Source organism: Salvelinus alpinus, chromosome 14 (assembly GCF_045679555.1).
Source record: "Salvelinus alpinus chromosome 14, SLU_Salpinus.1, whole genome shotgun sequence".
NCBI lineage: Eukaryota > Metazoa > Chordata > Actinopteri > Salmoniformes > Salmonidae > Salvelinus > Salvelinus alpinus.
The window spans coordinates 17,242,330-17,267,188 of record NC_092099.1 but is presented as its reverse complement, the minus strand read 5'-3'; the positions used below and the strand labels follow the sequence as shown (position 1 = coordinate 17,267,188).

The window sequence follows — 24,859 nt, the reverse complement described above, 5'->3', positions numbered from 1 at the left end:
AGTGGATTACTCAAATCGATGGCGCCAACTAAACTGACTTTTTGGGATATAAAGAAGGATTTTATCTAACAAAATGACACTACATGTTATAGCTGGGACCTTTTGGATGACAAATCAGAGGAAGATTTTCAAAAAGTAAGTGAATATTTAATCGTTATTTGTGAATGTATGAAACCTGTGCCGGTGGAAAAATATTTTGATGTGGGGCGCCGTCCTCAAACAATCGCATGGCATGTTTTCGCTGTAATAGCTACTGTAAATCGGACAGTGCAGTTAGATTAACAAGAATTTAAGCTTTCAGCCGATATAAGACACTTATATGTACCTAAATGGTTAATATCCATAATTTTTATGATTATTTATTTGAATTGCGTAGCCTCCAGTTTCACCGGAAGTTGTTCCGCTAGTGGGACACCTATCCCATTAATACATGTGCAATACATGTAATGGATGTTTTCATTTATTTGTAATACATGTAGCTTTGTTGACTCTACCTTGATGTTGAACCAGGTTCCTCTTGCAAGAAATGTTATATCCTAGACAACCTGGATATAAAAAATTTAATAAAAGAAGCCAGAACTGGTGCTAGCATGACTAGAAAACATCTTTATACAACAAAGACAAAGCTGTTTGGGTCTCCAATTGAAAGCAAAGGGAAAACACTATTTTCACTCCACTTCGATACCAAAGTGACTTTTTCGGAGCAGTTTAGGACAGTGGTTCCCAACCAGGGGTACTTGAGAAGATTCATGAGATCATAGGTTTACTGGTAAAATGCACGAGGGGGTACTTCAGGGCTACTCCGGGCAGAGCAAAATCCAGTTGGTGGAACAGTAACCGAAAGAGGTTGGGAACCACTGAGAACTAACTAGGTTACAATACTGATATTAAGATTATGAAAATAGTGATGGTTAGCGAAAATGCTCTCCTAACCTACTACAGAAATCACTTTGTATCGAAGTGGCGTGAAAAGAGTGTCACAAGACTTCTTCTTCTTCGGTGGGGTTTATCGGCGGTTGGCATCCAATGTTATGGTGCATTTCCGCCACCTACTGTACTGGAGTGTGGGCTAGAGACAGGGAGAAACTAAATCCTACCTGCCAGCCCCGTTTCTCTTAAAAAAGATAACACAATATCTAATGACGTTCTATTCAATATACTCTTTGAACTAATTTCCTGTATCCCCTTCTCCCTCATACTAATCTCATCCTCTCTCTTTCCTTCCAATAATGACCACACTGTATCAATAACATTCCCCCCCCCCCCCCTTTATTTAACTAGGCAAGTCAGTTAAGAACAAATTCTTATTTTCAATGACGGCCTAGTGGGTTAACTGCCTTGTTCAGGGGCAGAACGACAGATTTTTAACTTGTCAGCTCAGGGATTCAATCTTGCAACCTTTCAATTACTAGTCCAATTCTCTAACCCCTAGGCTACCTGCCACCCCATGCTCTACTGTCTGTTTCTTGGCAATACTCACATTTTCCTGTTGGATGCTTTCCTATCACATGTAAAGTCTTATTCAACTGGCTGTGTCCCACTCTTAATCTTGTAAATATAGCCTCCTGTCTTCTGTCCCTTCCTGCCATTCTCCCCTCCCCAAATTACCTCTGTACTTGAAATAAATGCCTGCCCTTAGTATCTCTATTCCACTGCTCCTGCCATTTCTCCACCATCACTCTCCATATCATGCTTTTTGCCTCTGCCTTGCTCATTTAAGCTACCTCATCAACATCCCCACTACTTAGTGCTTGTTTAGCCAGTACATCAACTGCCTCGTTCCCCTCCACTCCCACATGAGCTGGGACCCATGTAAATATTATCTGTATACCCATTTGTTTACTCCTGTTTGTAGCACCTCATAAAGCAGATATTGTCTGCTACGTGATATAAAGGACTGGAGACCCCTTAGCACTGTACATGAATCAGAGCAAATAACTATTCTTTCTGGCTTAACTTCCTCCACCCACTCACTGCAAGGCAGGCCAACAGTATGCCCGTCATCTCCGCTGTATATATAGCCAGATGACGTTTCCTGACTTTCACCTCACATTCCTGCGCTACAAATGCTGACCCAGTACTTCCTGTCCTTGGATATTTTGAACCGTCTGTGTATATGGCCACACAATCCTGATACACAGTATCCAGACGACTATTTGAGCAAATCAGCTGGCTCAACACCCTCCCTATCTTTCTGTAGTCTCTCCAATACTTATAGATCTACAACTGGAGGAAGGAGTAGCCATGGTGGATTTACAGGAATAGCTACTGTGTCACAAGACACTCTACGTACACTTTTCTATAAGCGAAAATGGATTGGTCACTTTGCTGTGATTGCCTTACTTTGATTGGTTAGCACGCTTCCTTGATACAACGTAGCTTCATCCTCGTCGTTGTAGCACAGCTAGCTAAATGAAACTGAAAACATTGCCATTGAGGTGAGCAAAATTATATTTTCTACGAGTAATTTGGTTACATTCAAGACATGTATACGCACTTTTTTGCCAGAAAGCGCCTGTTTGTTGGATAGGTGGACTAGAGCAGGGCACTGCATCAGTGCAAAATAATAATAACTAACGTTATCTGATAACGTTAACGTAGTTAGCTAACAGTTAGATAGATAGATGAAACAAACCTTGTTAGCTTTTATTTTTTCTGTTAATTCAAATAATACAATATTTCACTCTTTTGCAGTTGAGTTCGCAATGTAATGTGCTACTCATGGCTATCTTGACATTTGTAGGTTTAACTAGCTAGCTAAATAACGGTATCTAGATTAACTAACGTTAGTCTGTTGCTGTAAACAGCTAGCTAACTACCTAACTTTTGCTGGCACTTATTGTTGTCACATTGCCTATGCTCTTCCCACAGCCAATAGTATTTGCTAAATGGCTAGCTATGTACCCCAATGGATAAAACGGATTGGATAGGTAAACATTGTGTGGAAAGTTCCACCTAGAGTGCAATATGATTACCATATTGAAGCTGGCCAAGAAAGTTTCTAGACCTACCTCGATCAAGTGTAACGTTAGGGGCTTGATGTGAATATTGGAGTTTGATACAGAATCAATAATCCTACCTCCTTGTTTTTGTAGGAAACAAACTCGATTGATTGACAAACCAATCCCAGAGAGTCAAGTGTACAGAACCAGCACAGCAGATTACTGCTTAACGTTCATCTGTGTCAGTGTCAACAGTCCGAGGCCTACCTACCTACCTACCTACCTACCTACCTACCTACCTAAGGAACATTAGAGATTGACTGAGACAACAGTAAGGTTTGACCACAGGGGTCAGAAGGGCTGAAGATGGCTGGGTTCCTGGACAACTTCCGCATGCCAGAGTGTGAATGCATCGACTGGGGGGAGAGGAGAAATACTCTTGCATCCATCGTCGCCGGAGTCCTGGTGAGTGCTGGGGCATGGAAGTGTGTGTGACTACACATGTCCTGGCAATACAACAACAAAACTCAATAGTGGGAGATTCCAGCGATTTATGGACATTAAATTAGCAAAATCACAACTTAAATGTCTCACAGAATGAACAAACAAAATATAAATGAAACTTTTGTCTGCCTATAGTGCCTCTTGTAAATATTGACATGTTGGAGAAAAATAGCAAATAAGAAGCATTATTGATGTTACATAAAATGGACATACTGACGTTACAAAAAATACTTTGCGTGAGCCACATCAGTTAGCATTATTTGAATGAACATCCCACATTACTGTGGCAATCCGTCATCAATTAATAGAAAATGTCTAAATACCATGGAAATTATTGCATCACAATACCAGGAAGCCATTGTGAGTGTACACATGAGTTTACCAGTCAATTGCTAGGGTTAGGAGCTTCCAAGCCCATTCTATTCATTTCTATGGTCCCAGGCCTGTCCTGGGAATGGGATCAGGGAGGGTAACCAAACCTAGCCTGGGAGGAGATTGTGGGGGAATTGAGGAGGGTGATGCGGAGGACAGTGTGGCTGATGAAGATCCAAACTCTCAGCATATGAGGGCTGATGATGTGAAGAGTACATGGTGTGTACTGCATCATGTGGTGCACTACCCTCAACAGTGTTTTGCCAGACCCTAGGGTAGTAGTCGGTGCTGTGTACTGTATAGCTGAGTTGAGGTGGGCCTGGTAGAGCTGTGCTGTGATGGGCTAGGTCTAGATGTGCTGTGCTGAGGTGGGCCTGGTCTGGTTGTGCTGTGCTTAGGCAGGCCTGGTCTGGTAACATGGGAAGGAGTTTGTAAGGGGATTTGAAGAGGGTGGTGTGGAGGGCAGTGTGGCCGGCGGAGGCCCCAAACTCTGTGTGGGGCCTCTGACTGCGTATGGCTTGGGCATAGCTCAGTGTATCTGCATGTAGTTCCTGGGAGATAAGTGGTAAAAGGTGGTGTGGTGGGCAGTATTGCTGGCTGTTCTCCAGTCTCTGTGAGGTGGCACTGGATGCAGGTCTAAACGTGCATCTGATTTGTCTCAGGGAGTTGGTTGCTGGTCTGCTGCTCCTATGAGGTGGACTGGCCACCTAGAGCAACATCCTGGCGAAGGTGGGGACTGTCTCTTTGAGCAAATGTACATTATCATGCAGGCAGTCCAAACTACAGGTGGGAAGTTGGGCCAATTTTACATTTGGTCATTTAGCACAGTCCCAGGAGAAGCTGGCATTTATCCTCTAGATGGTGGCAGGTTGAAAATCTCTCCTTCGGAGCAGGGTGGATATTACAATCATCACATCAGGGAAGGTGGTAGAGGCCTGCTCCAACACCCTCCCAAGTGATGTGGCCACCATCTCCTGTTGATCATGCAGGTCATTGGTTCCAGTATGTACAATGATAACGCTCGGTGAACCAAGCTGGGCTACGGTCAGGAGCTCCATGGCTCTCTCAGATGTGGGCCATGCAACTTTGCCACCACTCCTTTTTTATTTATTTTTATTTTCCATTGGTCCATCATCAAAACAATGTCAGGCTTATTCTCAAGCCTGTGGAGGATGGCAGGAGTAGGAGCAATCACAGGCTGTGAGACTGGGGCGGAGGGGGTCAGCTGAGTTGGTGGATTGGTTGGATGGTTTGGTTGGTTGATGGGTCCTTGTTCAACAGTTTACTGGGTCCTAGGTTTATACTGGAATTAAGGAGTTGGTGGTGGTGGCTGACCAATTCCTGCCTTGGATCTTGTAGCTCCTTCTGCAGGTTCCTGGTGATGTCTTATATTGACAGTGGTGGACAGTTCCTCTCACACTCTGCGCACTTCCATCCTGAGGTACTGGTTGTCCTCCTCAACGCACCTGATAGCATACTGCAATTCCCGGATTTCATCCAGATGCTGACGCACCAGGCTGAGCTTCTCCACTCTGAGATGCTGTGATACTGCAGGTTTCACATGTGACAGTGGCAGGCTGTCTGCGGTGGAAGAGAGATCGATGCATACTCAGGTATCTTTTACAGGGAATCGCCCTAGTACAGAAATAAACTAGCACGTCCAGGCAATGCCTATGAGATGAAATCTGCCACCAAAAAGTGAAAGAAGATGTGAGAATCATGTCACAGAGCAATCAAAACAGAGTTACATTGATTGGAGAGAGAGTGTCGTCACACAGCTAGCATTCTCTTGGTGCTTGTTTTCTTCTCAATTATCAGAAGTGTGTAGGAAATGGCCTCCTGCATGGATAATGCAGCATTGTTCTTTCTCCTGCCTTTTGTCATTTGGTTGGCGGTGGACAATTCACCTCAGAGTGCCAGAGATGAGCTACTCATTCGAAAACACCTTCAGGCAATTGCAAATTATTTGCAAAAAAAAAGAATAAAATGGATAGTTTCATATCACAATATTCATTTTTGACAATATTATATCTATTTGACTCCCAAGTATCAATTTCAAAAAAGTGTATATATATATAAACTCAGCAAAAAAAGAAACGTCAACTGCGTTTATTTTCAGCAAACTTAACATAAATATTAAATGTAAATATTTGTATGAACATAAGATTCAACAACAGACATAAACTGAACAAGTTCAGCAGACATGTGACTAACAGAAATGAAATGTGTTCTTGAACAAAGGGGAGGGGGTGTGAAAATCGAAAGTAACAGTTAGTAACAGTTAACACCAGCTGCATTAAGTACTGCAGTGCATCTCCTCCTCATGGACTGCACTAGATTTGCCAGTTCTTGCTGTGAGATGTTACCCCACTCTTCCACCAAGGCACCTGCAAGTTCCTGGACTTTTCTGGGGGGAATGGCCCTAGCCCTCACCCTTCGATCCAACAGGTCCTAGACGTGCTCAATGGGATTGAGATCTGGGCTCTTCGCTGGCCATGGTAGAACACTGACATTCCTGTCTTGCAGGAAATTACGCACAGAATGAGCAGTATGGCTGGTGGCATTGTCATGCTGGAGGGTTATGTCAGGATGAGCCTGCAGGAAGGGTCCACTTGAGGGAGGAGGATGTCTTCCCTGTAACGCACAGCGTTGAGATTGGCTGCAATGACAACAAGCTCAGTCTGATGATGCTGTGACACACCGCCCCAGACCGTGACGGACCCTCCACCTCCAAATCGATCCTGCTCCAGAGTACAGGCCTCAGTGTAACGCTCATTCCTTCTACGATAAACGCGAATCCGACCATCACCCCTGGTGAAACAAAACCACGACTCGTCAGTGAAGAGCACTTTTTTGCCAGTCCTGTCTGGTCCAGCGACGGCGGCTTTGTACCTATAGGTGATGTCTGGTGAAAACCTGCTTTACAACAGGCCTACAAGCCCTCAGTCCAGCCTCTCTCAGCCTATTGCGGACAGTCTGAGCACTGATGGAGGGATTGTGCGTTCCTGGTGTAACTCGGGGAGTTGTTGTTGCCATCCTGTACCTGTCCCGCAGGTGTGATGTTCGGATGTACCGATCCTGTGCAGGTGTTGTTACACGTGGCCTCCTTGCAGCAAGCCTAAGGCACGTTCACGCTGATGAGCAGGGACCCTGGGCATCTTTCTATTGGTGTTTTTCAGAGTCAGTAGAAAGGCCTTTTTTAGTGTCCTAAGTTTTCATAACTGTGACCTTAATTGCCTACCGTCTGTAAGCTGTTAGTGTCTTAACGACCGTTCCACAGGTGCATGTTCATGAATTGTTTATGGTTCATTGAACAAGCATGGGAAACAGTGTTTTATCCCTTTACAATGAAGATCTGTGAAGTTATTTGGATTTCTACGAATTGTCTTTGAAAGACAGGGTCCTGAAAAAGGGACATTTTCTTTTTTTGCTGAGTTTATGTGTGTGTGTGTGTGAGCAATATGTTTGGAATATTAAATTGCAATCAAATTGCAGTATCGAATCGCAATACATATCATATCGGCACCTAAGTATAATATCGTGATAATATTGCATCGTGCTCTTTGCTGCGGGGGTCCAGCGACATTCTACTCCAAAATACATAAAAATGTAATTATGTTGACACCGTCTGAAATATAACGAATGTGCGCCACTGCACTGTAGGGAGATGATGAGGAGCAGATGGTGGCTCTCTTTTGCACCACTGCTTGCTCTGTTTGCTACAAATAACTTGTCACACTGATCTTAAAACTATAGTGTGAGATGTTAGCAATTAAGCACTTTTTCTACTTACCCAGAGTCAGATGAACGTATGGGTACATAATCTTATGTCTCTGCGTGAAGGTTGAAGGTAGTTTTGTGAGCCATTGCTAACTAGCGTTAGTGCAATGTCTACATGCTAGCTGTTCCCATAGACTTCCAGTCATTGCGCTAACGCTAATAACGTCCTTCAAAACGGCATGCAGAGACATGAACTCATGGATACCACTTTTCTTTGACTAAATGGAACAAGGGCTTAAATCTCACACTATTCCTTTAAAAGTGAGTCTCGGCAGAAATATATAGAATAAATGTAAATTATATATTTTTGGGGAGTGACGGCAACGATTTAGCAGTGGTGGTCCACCGCTTCTAAATGAATATGGGGAAATACTGAGATCTGTTGGAGACACACACTAACACAGACAGTAACTAGACAACTCTGTCAACCATGGAACAGCACATTGAGAGCTGTGTTGTATTTACATAATGCTATGTGTCTAGGCACAGCAAGGCAGCGTTGTCCCCAGGCAGCAGTTCTTGAATAAAGAATGAGAAAGAAACTGAAATAATATCTGTTCTGCTTTCATTCAAATGCTGTTTGCCACAGCAGGATGATAGACAACTTTATTCCAGTGAACATTTAGTGAGAAACATCAAACCCTTCAAGACAAAGCTGACAGTACAGAATGTTTCTCTCTCTGCCTTGGCACACTTTTTTGGGGCAGTGTTAATGAATGTGTTTTCTTTGTACTTTGATACAGCCTAAGTTGTTAGACTTCAATTGAATATCTGAACAGTGCAAACTACAAACCTACATTATTTAGTTGTACCCTTCTCCCTCTAAACTAACTCTGTTTCTCTCTCACTGTCTCTCTCTTTTGCTGTGTCTCGGTGTGTCTCTCTCTCTCTCTCTCTCTCTCTCTCTCTCTCTCTCTCTCTCTCTCTCTCTGTATATCTCTTTCTCTCTCTCTCTCTCTCTCTCTCTCTCTCTCTCTGTGTGTCTCTTTCTCTCTCTCTCTCTCTCTCTCTCTCTCTCTCTCTCTCTCTCTCTGTGTGTCTCTCTCTCTCTCTGTGTGTCTCTCTCTCTGTGTCTCTCTCTCTCTCTCTCTGTGTGTCTCTCTCTCTCTCTCTCTCTCTCTCTGTGTCTCTCTCTGTGTGTCTCTCTCTCTCTCTCTCTGTGTCTCTCTCTGTGTCTCCTCTCTCTTTCTCTTTCTCTTTCTTTCTCTCTTCTCTCTCTCAGTTCTTCACTGGTTGGTGGATCATTATTGATGCAGCCGTGTCCTACACAACCCAGGAGATGAACCCTGCCTTCCACTCGTGTGGAGTCTTCGCCACTATAGCCTTCTTCATGTGAGACACAAACACACACGCAGACAGACACAGACAGACAGACAGTAAGTATTAGTACAAGCACCCACACAGTGTGTTTTTGTGTGTTTTTCCAGGATCAATGCAGTGTCTAATGGCCAGGTGCGAGGTGATGCCTATGGAGAGGGCTGCTTCGGCAGGACCGGTTGGTTTGGCTTGAGATACAAATCTATTAGAGGTCGACCGATTAAGATTTTTCAACGCCGATACCGATTATTGGAGGACCAAAAAAAGCCGATACCGATTAATCGTCCGATTTTTTTAAAAATTATTTTTATTTTTTATATATATATTTGTAATAATGACTATTACAACAATACTGAATGAACACTTATTTCAACTTAATATAATACATCAATAAAATCAATTTAGTCTCAAATAAATAATGAAACATGGAAGAAAAGTAAAAGTGCAATATGTGCCATGTAAAAAAGCTAACGTTTAAGTTCCTTGCTCAGAACATGAGAACATATGAAAGCTGGTGGTTCCTTTTAACATGAGTCTTCAATATTCCCAGATAAGAAGTTTTAGGTTGTAGTTATTATAGGACTACTTCTCTCTATACCATTTGTATTTCATATACCTTTGACTATTGGATGTTCAAATTGGTACTTTAGTATTGCCAGCCTAATCTCGGGAGTTGATAGGCTTGAAGTCATAAACAGCGCGATGCTTGAAGCACCGTGAAATGCTGCTGGCAAATGCAGGAAAGTGCGGTTTGAATGAATGCTTACGAGCCTGCTGCTGCCTACCACCGCTCAGTCAGACTGCTATATCAAATCATAGACTTAATTATAATATAATAACACACAGAAATACGAGCCTTAGGTCATTAATATGGTCAAATCCGGAAACTATCATTTCGAAAACAAAACGTTTATTCTTTCAATGAAATACGGAACCGTTCCATATTTTATCTAACGGGTGGCATCCCTAAGTCTAAATATTGCTGTTACATTGCACAACCTTCAATGTTATGTCATAATTATGTACAATTCTGGCAAATTAATTACGGTCTTTGTTAGGAAGAAATGGTCTTCACACAGTTCGCAACGAGCCAGGCGGCCAAACTGCTGCATATACCCTGACTCTGCTTGCACGGAACGCAAGAGAAGTGACACAATTTTCCTAGTTAAAAGAAATTCATGTTAGTAGCCAATATTATCTAAATATGCAGGTTTAAAAATATATACTTGTGTATTGATTTTAAGAAAGCATTGATGTTTATGGTTAGGTACACATTGGTGCAACGACAGTGCTTTTTTCGCAAATGCGCTTTTTCAATCACCCGTTTGGCGAAGTAGGCTGTGATTCAATGATAAATTAACAGGCACCACATCGATTATATGCAACGTAGGACAAGCTAGATAACTACACATGTTGATGATATTACTAGTTTAACTAGTTATTATGTTAAGAGTGATTGTTTTTTATAAGATACGTTTAATGCTAGCTAGCACCTTACCATGGCTCCTTGCTGCACTCGCATATCAGGTAGTCAGCCTGCCACGCAGTCTCCTCGTGGAGTGCAATGTAATCGGCCATAATCGGTGTCCAAAAATGCAGATTAACGATTGTTATGAAAACTTGAAATCGGCCCTAATTAATCGGCCATTCCGATTAATCGGTCGACCTCTAATATCTATGGCTACATATGTCAAGAATGTTACTGTGTGTTTATGTCTACGTTTTAGGGATGATACTTGGCTGATAGCCGATACTACTTTTCCTTGTAAGATAAAAGGCAGTTGTATATTTATCATGTTGAGTGGAGGCTTTCCTTGCGGCTGTCTCTGCAGGAGCTCGTCTTTGGCTGTTCATCGGTTTCTTGATGATGTTCGGCTCCCTCATCGCTTCCATCTGGATCCTGTTTGGAGGATATGTGGTTCCCAGTGAGTCATGTTACTTTCTCTCTCCTGCTCTTTCTTCTGGGTTTTCTGTCTCTCTTTTACAAAGCCCCTAAAAGTCCAGCCTGAATGACCTTTCTCCCTTTTCCTGACTTGTGTGTGTCCAGAGAGGTGTAATTACTGGTTAGTTGGCCAAAGTGCTGCTGACTCTCTAATTGCTGATGAGTCTTCCCCTGTATCTGATGCACTGATACACACAACACAACCTCATCATCCTGCCACAGATAGTGAGATAGAGCTGAAACCCATTTGCCCACATTCACTCTGGATGGTTGGTTTCAATCACCATGACACTAACTCCTCTTTTACAGTCTCTCCCTTGTGCTCTGCAGTCCCCCACTTCTTCTTCTCCCGCAGTATTCCACGTTAGCAACCACCGCCATCAGCCACCATATTTCCTGACTTCATCCTTTTCAGTCATTATTTCTGGTCACAGTCTTACACCTGAACAGTACAACCCTTCATTATCTCTCCTGTTCACCCTGTTGGGACTGGCTACAGAATAGAAAAGTCCCTCTCTCTGTTATTAATTCAGATGGTGGAGGTAGTGGTATGGTAGTATAATCTATATTTAGAGCTCATTACCTCCGTATTCCATATTGCTTTTCGTCAGGTTGGAGGAGGCTGAGATCCTCCCCTGCTCTTGATTAAATGGTTTGACTAGGAAGGTATTATCTTTTGAAGAATCGAAATAATATTTTCCGGTAAGCCATGTGTAATTTTCTATCAGCCTGGGGTTGAAATGGGTTTCAGTAGTTGGTCTTTATGTGCTGTCCAGCTCTCTTATTTTTTTGCCAACGTCTTTCATTTTTCTAATGTTCCTGCTGTGATGCGTTTTTATACTAATGGCCTTTTTCTCTCTCCCCCCTCCCCCTTTTTCTTTGTAGAGAAAGACGTGTATCCAGGACTGGCAGTGTTCTTTCAGAATGCTCTGATATTTTTCAGGTAAGTACGCCAAAGACGTTGATAAAAGTGTAGTTTGATGGACCTTGTCTGGTGTTACGTATCACTCTATTGTCAGACAAGAAGAAACCAGGAAATGAGAGTAACTAAGTGCCCTTTCATCAGGATGCAGTTTTTTGGGCCAGATCAGTAATATTTGCCATTTAGCAGACGTTTTTATCCAAATCGACTTTTAGTCATGTTCATAAATTTTTTACGTATGGGTGGTACTGGGAATCAAACCCACTATCCTGGCGTTGCAAGAGCCATGCTCTACCAACTGATCTACAGTGGACCACAAAAATGATTGTCCAAAACTATCATTCCACGATTACTGCAGGTATATTATGGACACTTTGAAAGTACAATCTGAAAAGCTTACGTGTTGCTCTCTTTTTGTTTTGTTTTTTTATAGCACGCTGGTCTACAAGTTTGGACGAACCGAGGATTTGTGGGCTTAGAGCTCTCTGCATAGTACATCCCTAACCCCAACACACACACACACTCACTCGCTGGGGTACTATCGTTGTTTTTACCAGAGTCAAGGCCAACTGACTAATACCACTCAGCTCTCATCTACAATGTTCAATATAGTAGCATATGTATTACCATTATACGCCTACCTATGAACATTGGAGTAATGTACTGTGTCAAACTAGCCTCTGCCGAGTATAGGCAATTCTTTTTCTCCGCTTATCTTTCATGTAGTCTTGATTAGAGGAATTATAATGTCTTAGATTGGCATTCCTTAGAGGTACCCTTCCATAACTGGGCCCTGAAGTTCAGCCATATTCACATACTGGACATTAGATTTATGCTTTTGACTAAAACAGTTTTACAGTGTCGTAACGCTGTATGTTGATAGACGGTGGGAAAATTCACACTTTGTCAAATGTAATCATGACATTGGTTTCATATTTATCACCCCCATATTCCAGAGCACCTCTGAAGTATTATTGTTTTACCCTCAAGTGATTTACCATCTCCCAAATATTGTTTATTTATGTAAATACATATATTGTAAGAGCTAGAGGCCTTCACGTGTCCAAAAAGTTGGACCTGGGGATTTTCTACCCGGACCCGATATGCATAATTTAGTTTTTTTTAATATAGAGACCTGTTCCGTATAGACCTGGTCAGATCCAGATCCAGTGCTGTGTGTTCGTGGCTACTGTGAGTGAGCGAGTGATGACGTGGAGGAGTGAGAGAGAGACAACAGACCGCAACCAACCAAAAGTTGGTTACATATGCTAGCTTAGCTAGCTATCCAGCTAGCTAAGCTAATTGAGGCTGCATGCCCTTTCTCGTCCTAAACAGTTAAACTACAACTCCATTCAGAATATTAAGTAGCAGCCTACCTGTTGATTCTAGGTCATTGTAGCTATCCTTCACCTTTTAATTCCGTCATTTTAATTCCATCTTCCATTGATTTAGATATCTCCTAACCTTTGCCACACGGAGGCTCTATGACTGTAGCCTATTGCTGCATTGATGACTTATGATTGGCCAACAACAACAAGCTTCACGCTCCAATATTATGAAAAGCCAGAGCAGCAGCATAAATTATACAATTTCTCGTTTTCTCTCTCCTGCAGCAGTCGCGTACGGATCGGTACCCCACCGGTGGGACCCCCACCGGTCAAGTCACTTAAAATTGACACATACCCATGACCATTAGATCCGACTAAGACCCGTGATATTTAGAATTCTTGATGGTCCCGGGATCGGGTGTCTGGTATTCGGGTACAGGTGGAGACCTCTAATAAGAGCACATGTTATCACTGGGAACAAAGCTTTTTGATTGATCTGCTCTAAATTCTATTTTAGCAAGTTGTTATCTATCACTTTTATCACATGCACTGGATTATATCAAAGCGTTTATGGGAAGCCATATATATTTTAAGCAAAGCGTTTATGGGAAATTTGTCTGCTTCAAACTACGATCAGTTCCTGTTTGTTTTAAATGGGGTAGCTGTCGTTCTGTCTCAGGATTCGTCATTTTTGAAGTCTGTTTTTTTAGAGGTCCGAAGCATTTTTTCTATCGTCGTTCCTTTCAGAAAGTGACAAGTATCTTTATATGAACAAAGGTAATCTTTTAACGGTCGTCGTTATCATAGCAAAGTTCCCCTCGCCCATTTAAACAATGTTTCTGTATTCTACAAATCGAATTCTCATCCAAAATAGCACTAGTTTAGGTACAGTGAGATCCTGCATCTGAATCCCATACTATTACGTATACTACACTACTACCCCACAGATTGTGCTATAGCGGGCCTATCCTGCATCTTAAAAATGCTTAAGTAGATAAAGAAGGGTATGTGCATGATGTCAGTCACATTAGCAGTTTGCATCAGCCAGCCCAAAGCATGCTGGGACGTATCAGCTCCGTAATAACCATTTACGCCAATAGCTGAAGAAAAGGGTCAAGCATGTATGGTAGTAGACAGGTGGCTCCTTTTTCTAGTGTTGCTATCGACTACCTCATCCCCTTTGTGTGATAGCTGTTCCATTTAGCAGCCATGTGAGTCAGACTGCCCTGGTTCTCACCCTCCTTCACCTGTTAAAAAAAAAAAAGACATGTCAATCTGAAGCACCAGGGCTGTGCTAGCTATGTATTTTTTAGAAAGGGAACAAATTTGGAAGGCATTATTATAAGGATTTGGCGTCAGGTCAGTGTTGACCTAGAGGTGGATGAATATGGCTGATCGCGGTCTGTAAACTGGAGCTCGGTAGCTGGAGATAATGTTTTTGTCTGGTGGTGAGTAGCTGACCAGATACGGGCTGAAATCAACTTCCTCTAGCTGGAGGAAGTTGATTAAATAAAAAAACTCCGTCCCCAAAGTAGCTAAATTTAACAGAAGGAATTTTAGGTGTGAATTTTTTTTAAGTATTTTTAAGTAGCATTGACAGATGCAGCGTGATTGGTTGGTTATTGACTTCCAAGAGAAGTAAACACAGATGACTTTTGACTTATCTGAATTTTTCATGTTGTCTGCTAAGCATCCAATGCTCATGACATTAATCTGTCGATCTGGATGTGAATGAGCTACAACCAGTGAATGAGAGGTCATTATGAAGTGTTTCAATGGGTTATATATGCTATTATACCCCCCCCCAAAAAATAACCACTTTCAATTTGTTAAAAGGGGAAGTGTTACGGGGTACTGATTCATCAAGCGTTTTGTAGTAGTTCTCTGTCCTTGATCATTGACTTCCTCTGTTCAAATTTAACGACAGACGTGGAATAAATGGTCACGTAATCTGCTTCAATAAAAAAAAACATTTTAAATGTAAAGTTTGGATGTTTTATGTTATGTTGAATTGCATGTATGTTGATAAATGTGGTTGTGAGTTATTCTAGTCTACATTGCTTGTTCATGCTAGAAAACAGGAAGAGAAATTGAGGCAACATATCAAAATGGCTGTGTTCATTTATTTAAACCCAGTATTAAATAATTTGTGGGTCAAAGCCCTGGCACTTTCACATCAACGTAGAATATTCATTTTTACAGTCAAACAAAAGTCAATGTAACACACACTTTTCCAATTTCACCTTGACTTTAACAGTTTCAGCATAAAGGAATACAAAAAAAGTTAATACGTTCAATCAATATAATGCTAGAGGTAAATTTTCATATAAAGTGCAAGCATAGATAAGTCTCAAGAACTTGTTCTATGTCTGTTTTCATTTTAATACAGCCCCTCAGCCAACTTTTGACCATGTATACCTCAAAATGTAATTTCATTGATTAGTGAATTACAATATGTGCCTTAACCTTGCTACTAGTACTTGTCTAATATGTTCAGTAAAAAAACTGAAGAAATAGTGTGATATATACACAGTTGAACATAGTAATCCCATTACTAAACAGCCAAAAATGTTAAATGAAAGTCCTGGCCCAAGGACACATGTCAAATGACTTTTTAATAAAGTGCTTCTGTCTTAAGCTGGATGACCTGATGACACATTATTATCAAATGAATCATTACTGGGTAGGTCTAATTAGTGAGCCATATGCACCTGTCTCTGTCCTCTGCAGCAGAGCATACTAACATGCCTAGAGAAGTTACCAGATTCTTGTAAAATAGTTACCTTTTGATCAAACGCAATGTTTGCAGCTGATGCAAGCAGGGGCTTCGGAGTGTAAACAGTCAGATAGGCCTACTACAGTTAATCTACTGACGCTATCAAGTTCATCTAAAATCCCAGTGAGTGTGAAATGCTCATGTCTTGTCTGAAGTCACAGGATCAATGGATCATTGGTAATGATCTAAAGGGCCAGAGGATGACTCCAGTTCAGTAGGCGAGCTAGTCCTGTTCTGTCAGACTGGTCCTCTTCACAGCAGACGATGGAGATGAGATCATGGCTTTCTTCACAGGCCCTGGTTGTTCTTGTGATGGACAGGCACTGCTGGGGGAAGTACCCTGATAGGTACTGGAAAATGAACCAATCATGAAAGTTGTTAGCGTTTAGCCCAGGGGATGTAAGCTACTTTAAAGACTCAATCATGGACACTCACTGACAGTTGTGGCTGCTTCGTGTGATGTATTGTTGCCTCTCCCTTCTTGCCCTTTGTGCTGTTCTCTGTGCCCAATAATAATTGTACCATGTTTTGTGCTGCTACGATGTGTTGCTACCATGCTGTGTTTTCATGTGTTGCTGCCATGCTATGTTGTCTTAGGTCTCTCATGTAGTGTTGTGGTGTCTCTCTTGTCGTGATGTGTGTTTTCATATATATATTTTTTAAATCCTAGTCCCCATCCCTGCAGAAGGCCTTTTGCCTTCTGGTAGGCTGTCTTTGTAAATAAGAATTTGTTCTTAACTGACTTGCCTAGTTAAATAAAATTAAAAAAAATACTTGTACATCAAGGTGCCTCACACTACAGAAACAGGAGATGGGCTCCTGCCCTATGGGACATTCTGGCTCGGACAAGGTAACTTATTTTATTTAAGCAGGGGAGTTCCATTTAATAGGTGTCTCACACTAAATAATAGGTGTTAGAGGGGAATGAAAGAATATTGAGATATATAAACAGCAGAAAAAGTAACTTTCAGGACCCTGTCTTTCGAAGATAATTTGTAAAAATACAACAAACTTCACAGATCTTCATTGTAAACACTGTTGCTCCCATGCTTTTTCAATGAACCATAAACAATTAATGAACGGTCGTTAAGACACTAACAGCTTACAGACGGTAGGCAATTAAGGTCACAGTTATGAAAACTTAGGACACTAAAGAGGCCTTTCTACTGACTGACAAAACACCAAAAGAAAGATGCCTATGGTCCCTGCTCATCTGTGTGAACATGCCTTAGGCATGCTGCAAGGAGGCATGAGGACTGCAGATGTGGCCAGGGCAATAAATTGCAATGTCTGTACTGTGAGATGCCTAAGACAGCGCTACAGGGAGACAGGACAGACAGCTGATCGTCCTCGCAGTGGCAGACCACGTGTAACAACACCTGCACAGGATCGGTACATCCGAACATCACACCTGCGGGACAGGTACAGGATGGCAACAACAACTGCCCAAGTTACACCAGGAACGCATAATCCCTCCATCAGTGCTCAGACTGTCCGCAATAGGCTGAGAGAGGCTGGACTGAGGGCTTGTAGGCCTGTTGTAAGGCAGGTCCTCACCAGACATACCGGCAACAACGTCACCTAAAGGTACAAAGCCGCCGTCGCTGAACCAGACAGGACTGGCAAAAAAGTGCTCTTCACTGACGAGTCGCGGTTTTGTCTCACCAGGGGTGAAGGTCGGATTCGCGTTTATCGTTGAAGGAATAAGCGTTACACCGAGGCCTGCACTCTGGAGCAGGATCGATTTGGAGGTGGTGGGTCCATAGTCTGGGGGCGGTGTGTCACAGCATCATCGGACTGAGCTTGTTGTCATTGCAGGCAATCTCAATGCTGTGCGTTACAGGGAAAACATCCTCCTCATGTGGTGCCCTTCCTGCAGGCTCATCCTGACATGACCCTCCAGCATGACAATGCCACCAGCCATACTGCTCGTTTTGTGCGGGATTTCCTGCAAGACAGGAATGTCAGTGTTCTGCCAGGGCCACCGAAGAGCCCGGATCTCAATCCCATTGAGCACGTCTGGGACCTGTTGGATCGGAGGGTGAGGGCTAGGGTAATTCTCCCCAGAAATGTCCGGGAACTTGCAGGTGCCTTGGTGGAAGAGTGGGGTAACATCTCACAGCAAGAACAGGCAAATCTGGTGCAGTCCATGAGGAGGAGATGCACTGCAGTACATAATGCAGCTGGTGGCCAAAGCAGATACTGACTGTTACTTTTGATTTGATCCCCCATTTGTTCAGGGACACATTCAATTTCTATTAGTCACATGTCTGTGGAACTTGTTCAGTTTATGTCTCAGTTGTTGAATCTTGTTTTGTTCATACAAATATTTACACATGTTAAGTTTGCTGAAAATAAACGCAGTTGACAGTGAGAGGACATTTATTTTTTTGCTGAGTTTACATATACCCTGATGACTAGATCCTGTTATCACATGAAACATTTTGTTTCACAGGACATAGATGTACCTCACGATAGTGGTCTGGTAGCTGTAGTGGGGGTCGAAGGAACTGTTTAATTTTCTCATGGTGCCTGTAGATGAACGCAAGGCCAACTACCAAGAATCCCAAAAGGATGGTAAGGGTCACACTGATAGCCACAATCCTGGTATGCCTTGTCCTTTCTGTACAGGAAGATAAAGAAATAGCAAGAGAGAAAGCTGGCATAATTAGTTACTTGGTGAAGTGTTAACAGAGGATAAGATTATACTAATGGCAAGTCAACTCGTACAAAGAAAAACTGGTTGAGCCTCACCTGACTCTGGGATGGATACACACTGTAGGGGGCTAGAGGTTCCCAAGGGGTTGTGGTAACAGACATAGCGGACCTGTACACAGTACCTCCCCCCAATCTCCAGACCTCGGAGGGTCTTAGGGGATTTGGAGACATACTCCTGGTAAAACAAGAGTAGAGAAAGGCACATCAACTCATCTCTGACCACACATATCACCTTACAGCAGTGGTTGTCACCAAACCTAGTCCTACAGAGATGCAGGGTGAGCAGGCTTTTTGTTCCAGCACTAAAATACCAGATATCCTGCCAAATAATTGCCAAGACCTTGGATGAATTAGGTGTTTCAGTGCTGCGTTGGATAAAAGGCCTGGCTACCCATACTACTCACTTCGAGCTTCTCCCCCTCTCTACCGTAGTTGACCACGTAATGACAATGGTCCCCATGTTCATCCCAGAGACAATTTTTCCCAATGTTGACCATCAGGGATCCTGCCTGGGGTTTTATCTGGACTACAGGGCTGCAGGAATCAGCTGGGTGGGCTAGAGAAAGAAGGGTGGTGAAAACATGATTATAAATACAGTTGATCAAGCTTTCTAACCAAACCACACTTCTTCCAGTGTGCTGGCCTTCTGATGTAGCAGAGAAAGCCTTGGACATGAAATAAAGCAGGTCAGCTCCAATTGTATCAAGTTTATCAGGAGTGAAGTGAACTGATCCGTTCCCATGGCTACAGGCTCAGATGGCTGAGGTGCGGTTCCCTTCCCGGAACCCAGACACACACCATCTACCAAGAATCCACAACAGGATGGTAACGGATCAGTTGTTTGATAGACCCAACAGGATATTGTTTGATAGACCCACAGGCCTATGTTCATCAGTGCATGTGTCAGTGTCTCTGGTCACATGATCAGGAAAAGTGGCAGAACGTTCTGGGATATGTTCTGACTGAGCACACCACCTGTAATTCACCATCATTGCTAAAATGTGCCTTTAACACAAGAAAAATTATCCCATCACCCAAAAACAGTGTTGCAGCCAGGTTGGTATTGTCTGCTACGTGAAATCTAATACATTCAGGAATGTCTATCGGCAGTTATAGCTAGTATAATAACATGTTCATGATTTTATGATAGATAAGGAAGTCATAGCATGCTTACTAGCTACTCACAAACACGAATAAGAGTAGCCTAGCCTTCAAATCGAAAATAAAGAGTGAGGAATAATCCAAGGGAGAAACATGTTTTACCTTGTTTGATGACTTGACAGAGAGTCCAAAACGACAAAACACATTTCAGACACAACATTTTATTCGATCAATGAGCTGTATGCGACGGCAACATAATCTTATACATCACTACATTGTGACTAGCATTATAGCGAAACCTACGTGCAATTGAGAAAAACTGTTCACGTCACTTCAACACAGCTACGACCGGGAAGCGGTGTTGCCAAGTCCAGGAAAACTCTAGCCCAATAACCCCGGAAAACCCGCCCACCAGGCCTGAAAAATACCCCCCAAAATAGTTTGGCAGCAAGAGCGGAGTTTCCTGAGTCATCCATGAAACCCTATTCCGTAACGTTATCGAGCTAATAAATAAGGAATGTCTACGCCATTTTTAAAGGGAGTAAAATTCGGTTTTCCATCTAAATAATAATTATTGCAAGTTTAAGAATATTTCGCAAGAGAAAAGATAAATCGCCCTTATTAAACTCTCCAGATCATTTTCCATCAATGGATGTCGATGTAACTTGTTTTGACTGCTATGATTAAACAATAAGGCCCTAGGAGGTGTGGTATATGGCCAATATACCACGGCTAAGGGCTGTTCTTTCAACATGTACTACAAACCCCTGTGGAGCCTTATTGCTATAAACTGGTTAACAATATAATTAGAATAGTAAAAAGTGATTCCCATGGTACACAGTCCACTATTCAACCATTTATTTTTACTGCTCTAATTACGTTGGTACGTTGGTAACCAGTTTATAATAGCAATAACGCATAATATATGTGGCTGTGGTATATAGGGCTGTGTCGTGCGTAAGAACAGCCCTTAGCTCTATATTGGTCATATACCACAACCCCTCGTGACTTATTGCTTATTAAATGAATAAAAAATTGTGCATCTGCATAACTATAGATAAATCCAACAGGATAGTTTGAATGATGAAAGTTGGACAGAGGATCTCAAAAAACAAATGTTAGGCTATTTTCTGGCAGTTGTGCCTTCATTGTGTGCCAGATCTTAAACTACAAACCATAATAAATTGCCTATTTTCGAGATTGACTTGTTATTTCAATAGGCAGAGGCTACTGGCTAAAATTGCAATTAAACTTTGCCATGGTTTGCTGAGCTAGATGCAGGTAGCCTGTAGCCCCTGAAGGCCAACATCTAATTTCATGGAAAAGTCCAATATTAAACTGACATTAAATGTGGAGAATGATACCTTCGCGATAGAGCTGTGATCGTGATCACAATCGATAACTTCCTATTTAATTAACTAAACATGGCCATTAACAATTGCATAATAACACAAGGCTACAACAAAAAAATGGAGTTATAGGCAAGTTATTAAATTCGTTTGCCAGCTCCAGGTAGGCTACACAAGTGGCACAAATTGATTTGCAATGATTCCAGTGATATCGTCAATTCAGAATATGTATTGTACTGTATCAAATGGTAGGCTACAGTAGCCTACAATGGCATATAAATTAATAACCTACTTGATGGCTAACAGGTGCAAATGTAGCCTATCATTCTCCACATTTAATGTAATTTTCATTGTGAACTTTTACCTATAACAGAAGCACACGAGGGAGTTCCATACTTCCATAGCGCTCCAGACCCTAAAACTAGACCCTAGAACTGAACATGAGTAAAACACTTCGCTTGATACGGTTATCCATAAGAAAAGTAGACGTTTACTTTAAACCACCTCTGAGCGAATTTCTCTAAAGAGATCTAGTGCGCCTAAAGTTATTTCCCAATGCCTTGTCGCAGTTATATCAGTTCTAGCGCGTTAATATGTTTTATGGAAAAAGGGTGTATCGACCAATGTAAATAGCCGACCAACAACTGGTCAAACGTTGTCACGCTGCGCGCGCTCGCGTGCTGTGCTGTCTCCATGACTCAACTGCCACTGCTGCAGAACTCTCAACCAGTGCTCTCAACGCACACACCCCTCTGGCCCTCCCCAACATTCATTCACTAACTCAGTAACAACCTGCTCACTGCCTAATAGTCGGCAGCATATCAGTTAAATATATATATACTCTACCGTTCAAAAGTTTGGGGACACTTAGAAATGTCCTTGTTTTCCATGAAAACATACATGAAATTAGTTGCAAAATGAATAGGAAATATATTCAGGACGTTGACAAGGCTATAAATAATGATTTTGAATTGAAATAATAATTGTGTCCTTCAAACTTTGCTTTCGTCAAAGAAACCTCCATTTGCAGCAATTACAGCATTGCAGACTTGAGGCATTCTACTTGTCAATTTGTTGAGGTAATCTGAAGAGATTGCTTCCTGCTTCCTGAAGCACCTCCCACAAATTGGATTGGCTTGATGGGCACTTCTTACGGTCAAGCTGCTCCCACAACAGCTCAATAGGGTTGAGGTCCGGTGACTGTGCTGGCTACTCCATTATAGACAGAATACCAGCTGACTGTTTCTTCCCTAAATAGTTCTTGCATAGTTTGTAGCTGTGCTTTGGGTCATTATCCTGTTGTAGGAGGAAATTGGCTCCAATTAAACACTGTCCACAGGGTATGGCTTGGCCTTGCAAAATGGAGAAGATAGCCTTCCTTCTTCAAGATCCCTTTTTCCCTGTACAATCTCCCACTTTACCACCAACAAGGCACCCCCAGACCATCACATTGCCTCCACAATGCTTGACAGATGGTGTCAAGCACTCCTCCAGCATCTTTTCATTTTTTCTGCATATCACAAATGTTCTTCTTTGTGATCTGAACACCTCAAATTTAGATTAGTCTGTCCATAACACTTTTTTACAATCTTCCTCTGTCCAGTGTCTGTATTATTTTGCCCATCTTAATATTTTATTTTTATTGGCCAGTCTGAGATATGGCTTTTTGTTTGCAACTCTGTCTAGAAGGCCAGCATCCCGGAGTCGCCTCTTCACTGTTGACATTGAGACTGGTGTTTTGCGGGTACTATTTAATGAAGCTGCCAGTTGAGGACTTGTGAGGCATCTGTTTCTCAAACTAGACACTCTAATGTACTTAGTTGTGCCTAGTTGTGCACCGGGGCCTCCCACTCCTCTTTCTATTCTGGTTAGGGCCAGTTTGCGCTGTTCTGTGAAGGGAGTAGTACACAGCGTTGTACGAGATCTTCAGTATCTTGGCAATATCTCGCATGGAATAGCCTTCATTTCTCAGAACAAGAATAGACTGACGAGTTTCAGAAGAAAGTTCTTTGTTTCTGGCCATTTTGAGCCTGTAATCGATCCCACAAATGCTGATGCTCCAGAAACTCAACTAGTCTAAAGAAGGCCAGTTTTATTGCTTCTTTAACCTCTAACCTAACCTCTCAGGACTACAGTTTTCAAGTATGGGTAAATGCAAACTGAAGTGTCTGAAAGTGGGCGTGACAAGGGTTAACAATAAAATCCATCACTAATATGACTCCCACCAGAAAACAACAACAGACGATGTGACTTCTACATGACTTCTCTGCCAAGTGTTGGACATTACAAGCATCTACGCCTTATCTGAATCCTAAAGAAACCCACCGCTCTTCACAGACCTCTTTTTGTACACTTGACATTTCTGCAAATACAATGTACAAATTCTAGCTTGGCATGGCATCATGACAATAATGAAAGCCAGAAAGAAATAATGAAAGAGGCCTACTGTGCGATGTTTCTTGCATTTCCATGACTGATCAAAAGTTGTTTTCTCATGGGTCTCTCTTGTCTCTATGTGGCAGACATAAAGTGAGAAAAATGTTTGGAACATCGAATCACTGTATCGAATCGCAATACATATAGATTCGTAATACATATCGTATCGGCACTTAAATATGGGCCCGTTGTTGTTGTGTGTGTGTGTGTGGGGGGGGGGGGGGGGCACATAGCCTAAATATTAAAATAAAGGTAATTTTGACATTAGTTAAGTCTACCCGTTTTTATTTATTACAAATAATTATAATTACTGTTGTATATTTGGGCAGCAAACACCCTACCGGTTTTTCATTTACCGATAAATCTATGTTTGATTTTTATAACTCATGGCATCTATTTGACAATCATCAGATGATGACAATAAACTTGTGTTTGGCTCAATATAATTACTCTTGTATAATTGGGAAGCAAACCAGCTTAGAATGGATAGTATTTAAGGAATGACAAGGGTTAACAATAAAATCCATCACTAATATGACTCCCACCAGAAAACAACAACAGATGATGGCAAATAAACTTAATGACTTCTACATTACTTCTCTGCCAAGTGTGTTGAAGGGATAGCCCTTTATTAAAATTTTCGCCTAAATGACATACCCAAATCTAACTGCCTGTAGCTCAGGCCCTGAAACAAGGATATGCATATTCTTGGTACCATTTGAAAGGAAACACTTTGAAGTTTGTGGAAATGTGAATTGAATGTAGGAGAATATAACACAATAGATCTGGTATAAGAAAATACAAAGAAAATAACCAGCGTTTTTTTTCTACCAACAAAAATAGAAAATAAAATATAGGACAAAACAGACATCACGACAAGAGACACACCACAACACTACATAAAGATAGACCTAAGACAACAACATAGCATGTTAGCAACACAGCATGGTAGCAACACAACATCACAACAACATGGTAGCAACATAACATGGCAGCAGCACAAAACATGGTACAAACATTATTGGGTGCAGACAACAGCACAAAGGTCAAGAAGGTAGAGACAACAATGCATCAAGTGAAGCAGCCACAACTGTCAGTAAGAGTGTATATGATTGATTATTTGAATGAAGAGATGGAGATAAAACTGTCCAGTTTGAGTGTTTTTTGCAGCTTGTTCCTGTCGCTGCAGCGAACTGAAAAGAGGAGCGACCCAGGGATGTGTGTGCTTTGGGGACCTTTAACAGAAAGTGACTTGCAGAACGGTTGTTGTATGTAGAGGATGAGGGCTGCAGTAGGTATCTCAGATAGGGGGGAGTGAGGCCTGAGAGGGTTTTATAAATAAACATCAACCAGTGGGTCTTGCGACAGGTAT

The 24,859-nt window shown here is 42.0% G+C and overlaps 2 protein-coding genes across 4 annotated transcripts; one reads left to right on the top strand and one right to left on the bottom strand.

Moving 5' to 3' along the window:
• Nucleotides 1–2,300: 2,300 nt before the first annotated feature.
• On the top strand, nucleotides 2,301–15,092 carry LOC139538534 (transmembrane protein 50B-like). The gene is made up of 7 exons (XM_071340686.1): nucleotides 2,301–2,438; nucleotides 3,096–3,407; nucleotides 8,821–8,930; nucleotides 9,026–9,093; nucleotides 10,748–10,840; nucleotides 11,743–11,800; nucleotides 12,213–15,092. Exons 2-7 carry the CDS (start codon nucleotides 3,309–3,311, stop codon nucleotides 12,256–12,258), a joined length of 474 nt encoding a protein of 157 aa, XP_071196787.1. The 5' UTR covers nucleotides 2,301–2,438; nucleotides 3,096–3,308; the 3' UTR covers nucleotides 12,259–15,092.
• Nucleotides 15,093–15,210: 118 nt separating this feature from the next.
• Nucleotides 15,211–21,716, bottom strand: LOC139538533 (uncharacterized). 3 transcript variants are annotated; one of them, XM_071340685.1, is made up of 5 exons: nucleotides 21,416–21,716; nucleotides 19,006–19,157; nucleotides 18,638–18,776; nucleotides 18,352–18,506; nucleotides 15,211–16,233 (listed from the first exon to the last, which is right to left on the bottom strand). In XM_071340685.1, exons 2-5 carry the CDS (start codon nucleotides 19,096–19,098, stop codon nucleotides 16,069–16,071), a joined length of 552 nt encoding a protein of 183 aa, XP_071196786.1. In that variant the 5' UTR covers nucleotides 19,099–19,157; nucleotides 21,416–21,716; the 3' UTR covers nucleotides 15,211–16,068. The 3 variants fall into 3 exon arrangements, with proteins under 3 accessions (XP_071196786.1, XP_071196783.1, XP_071196785.1); XM_071340682.1 differs by lacking the exon at nucleotides 21,416–21,716 and adding an exon at nucleotides 19,865–20,108; XM_071340684.1 differs by lacking the exons at nucleotides 15,211–16,233; nucleotides 21,416–21,716 and adding exons at nucleotides 17,807–18,066; nucleotides 19,865–20,108.
• Nucleotides 21,717–24,859: the final 3,143 nt, after the last annotated feature.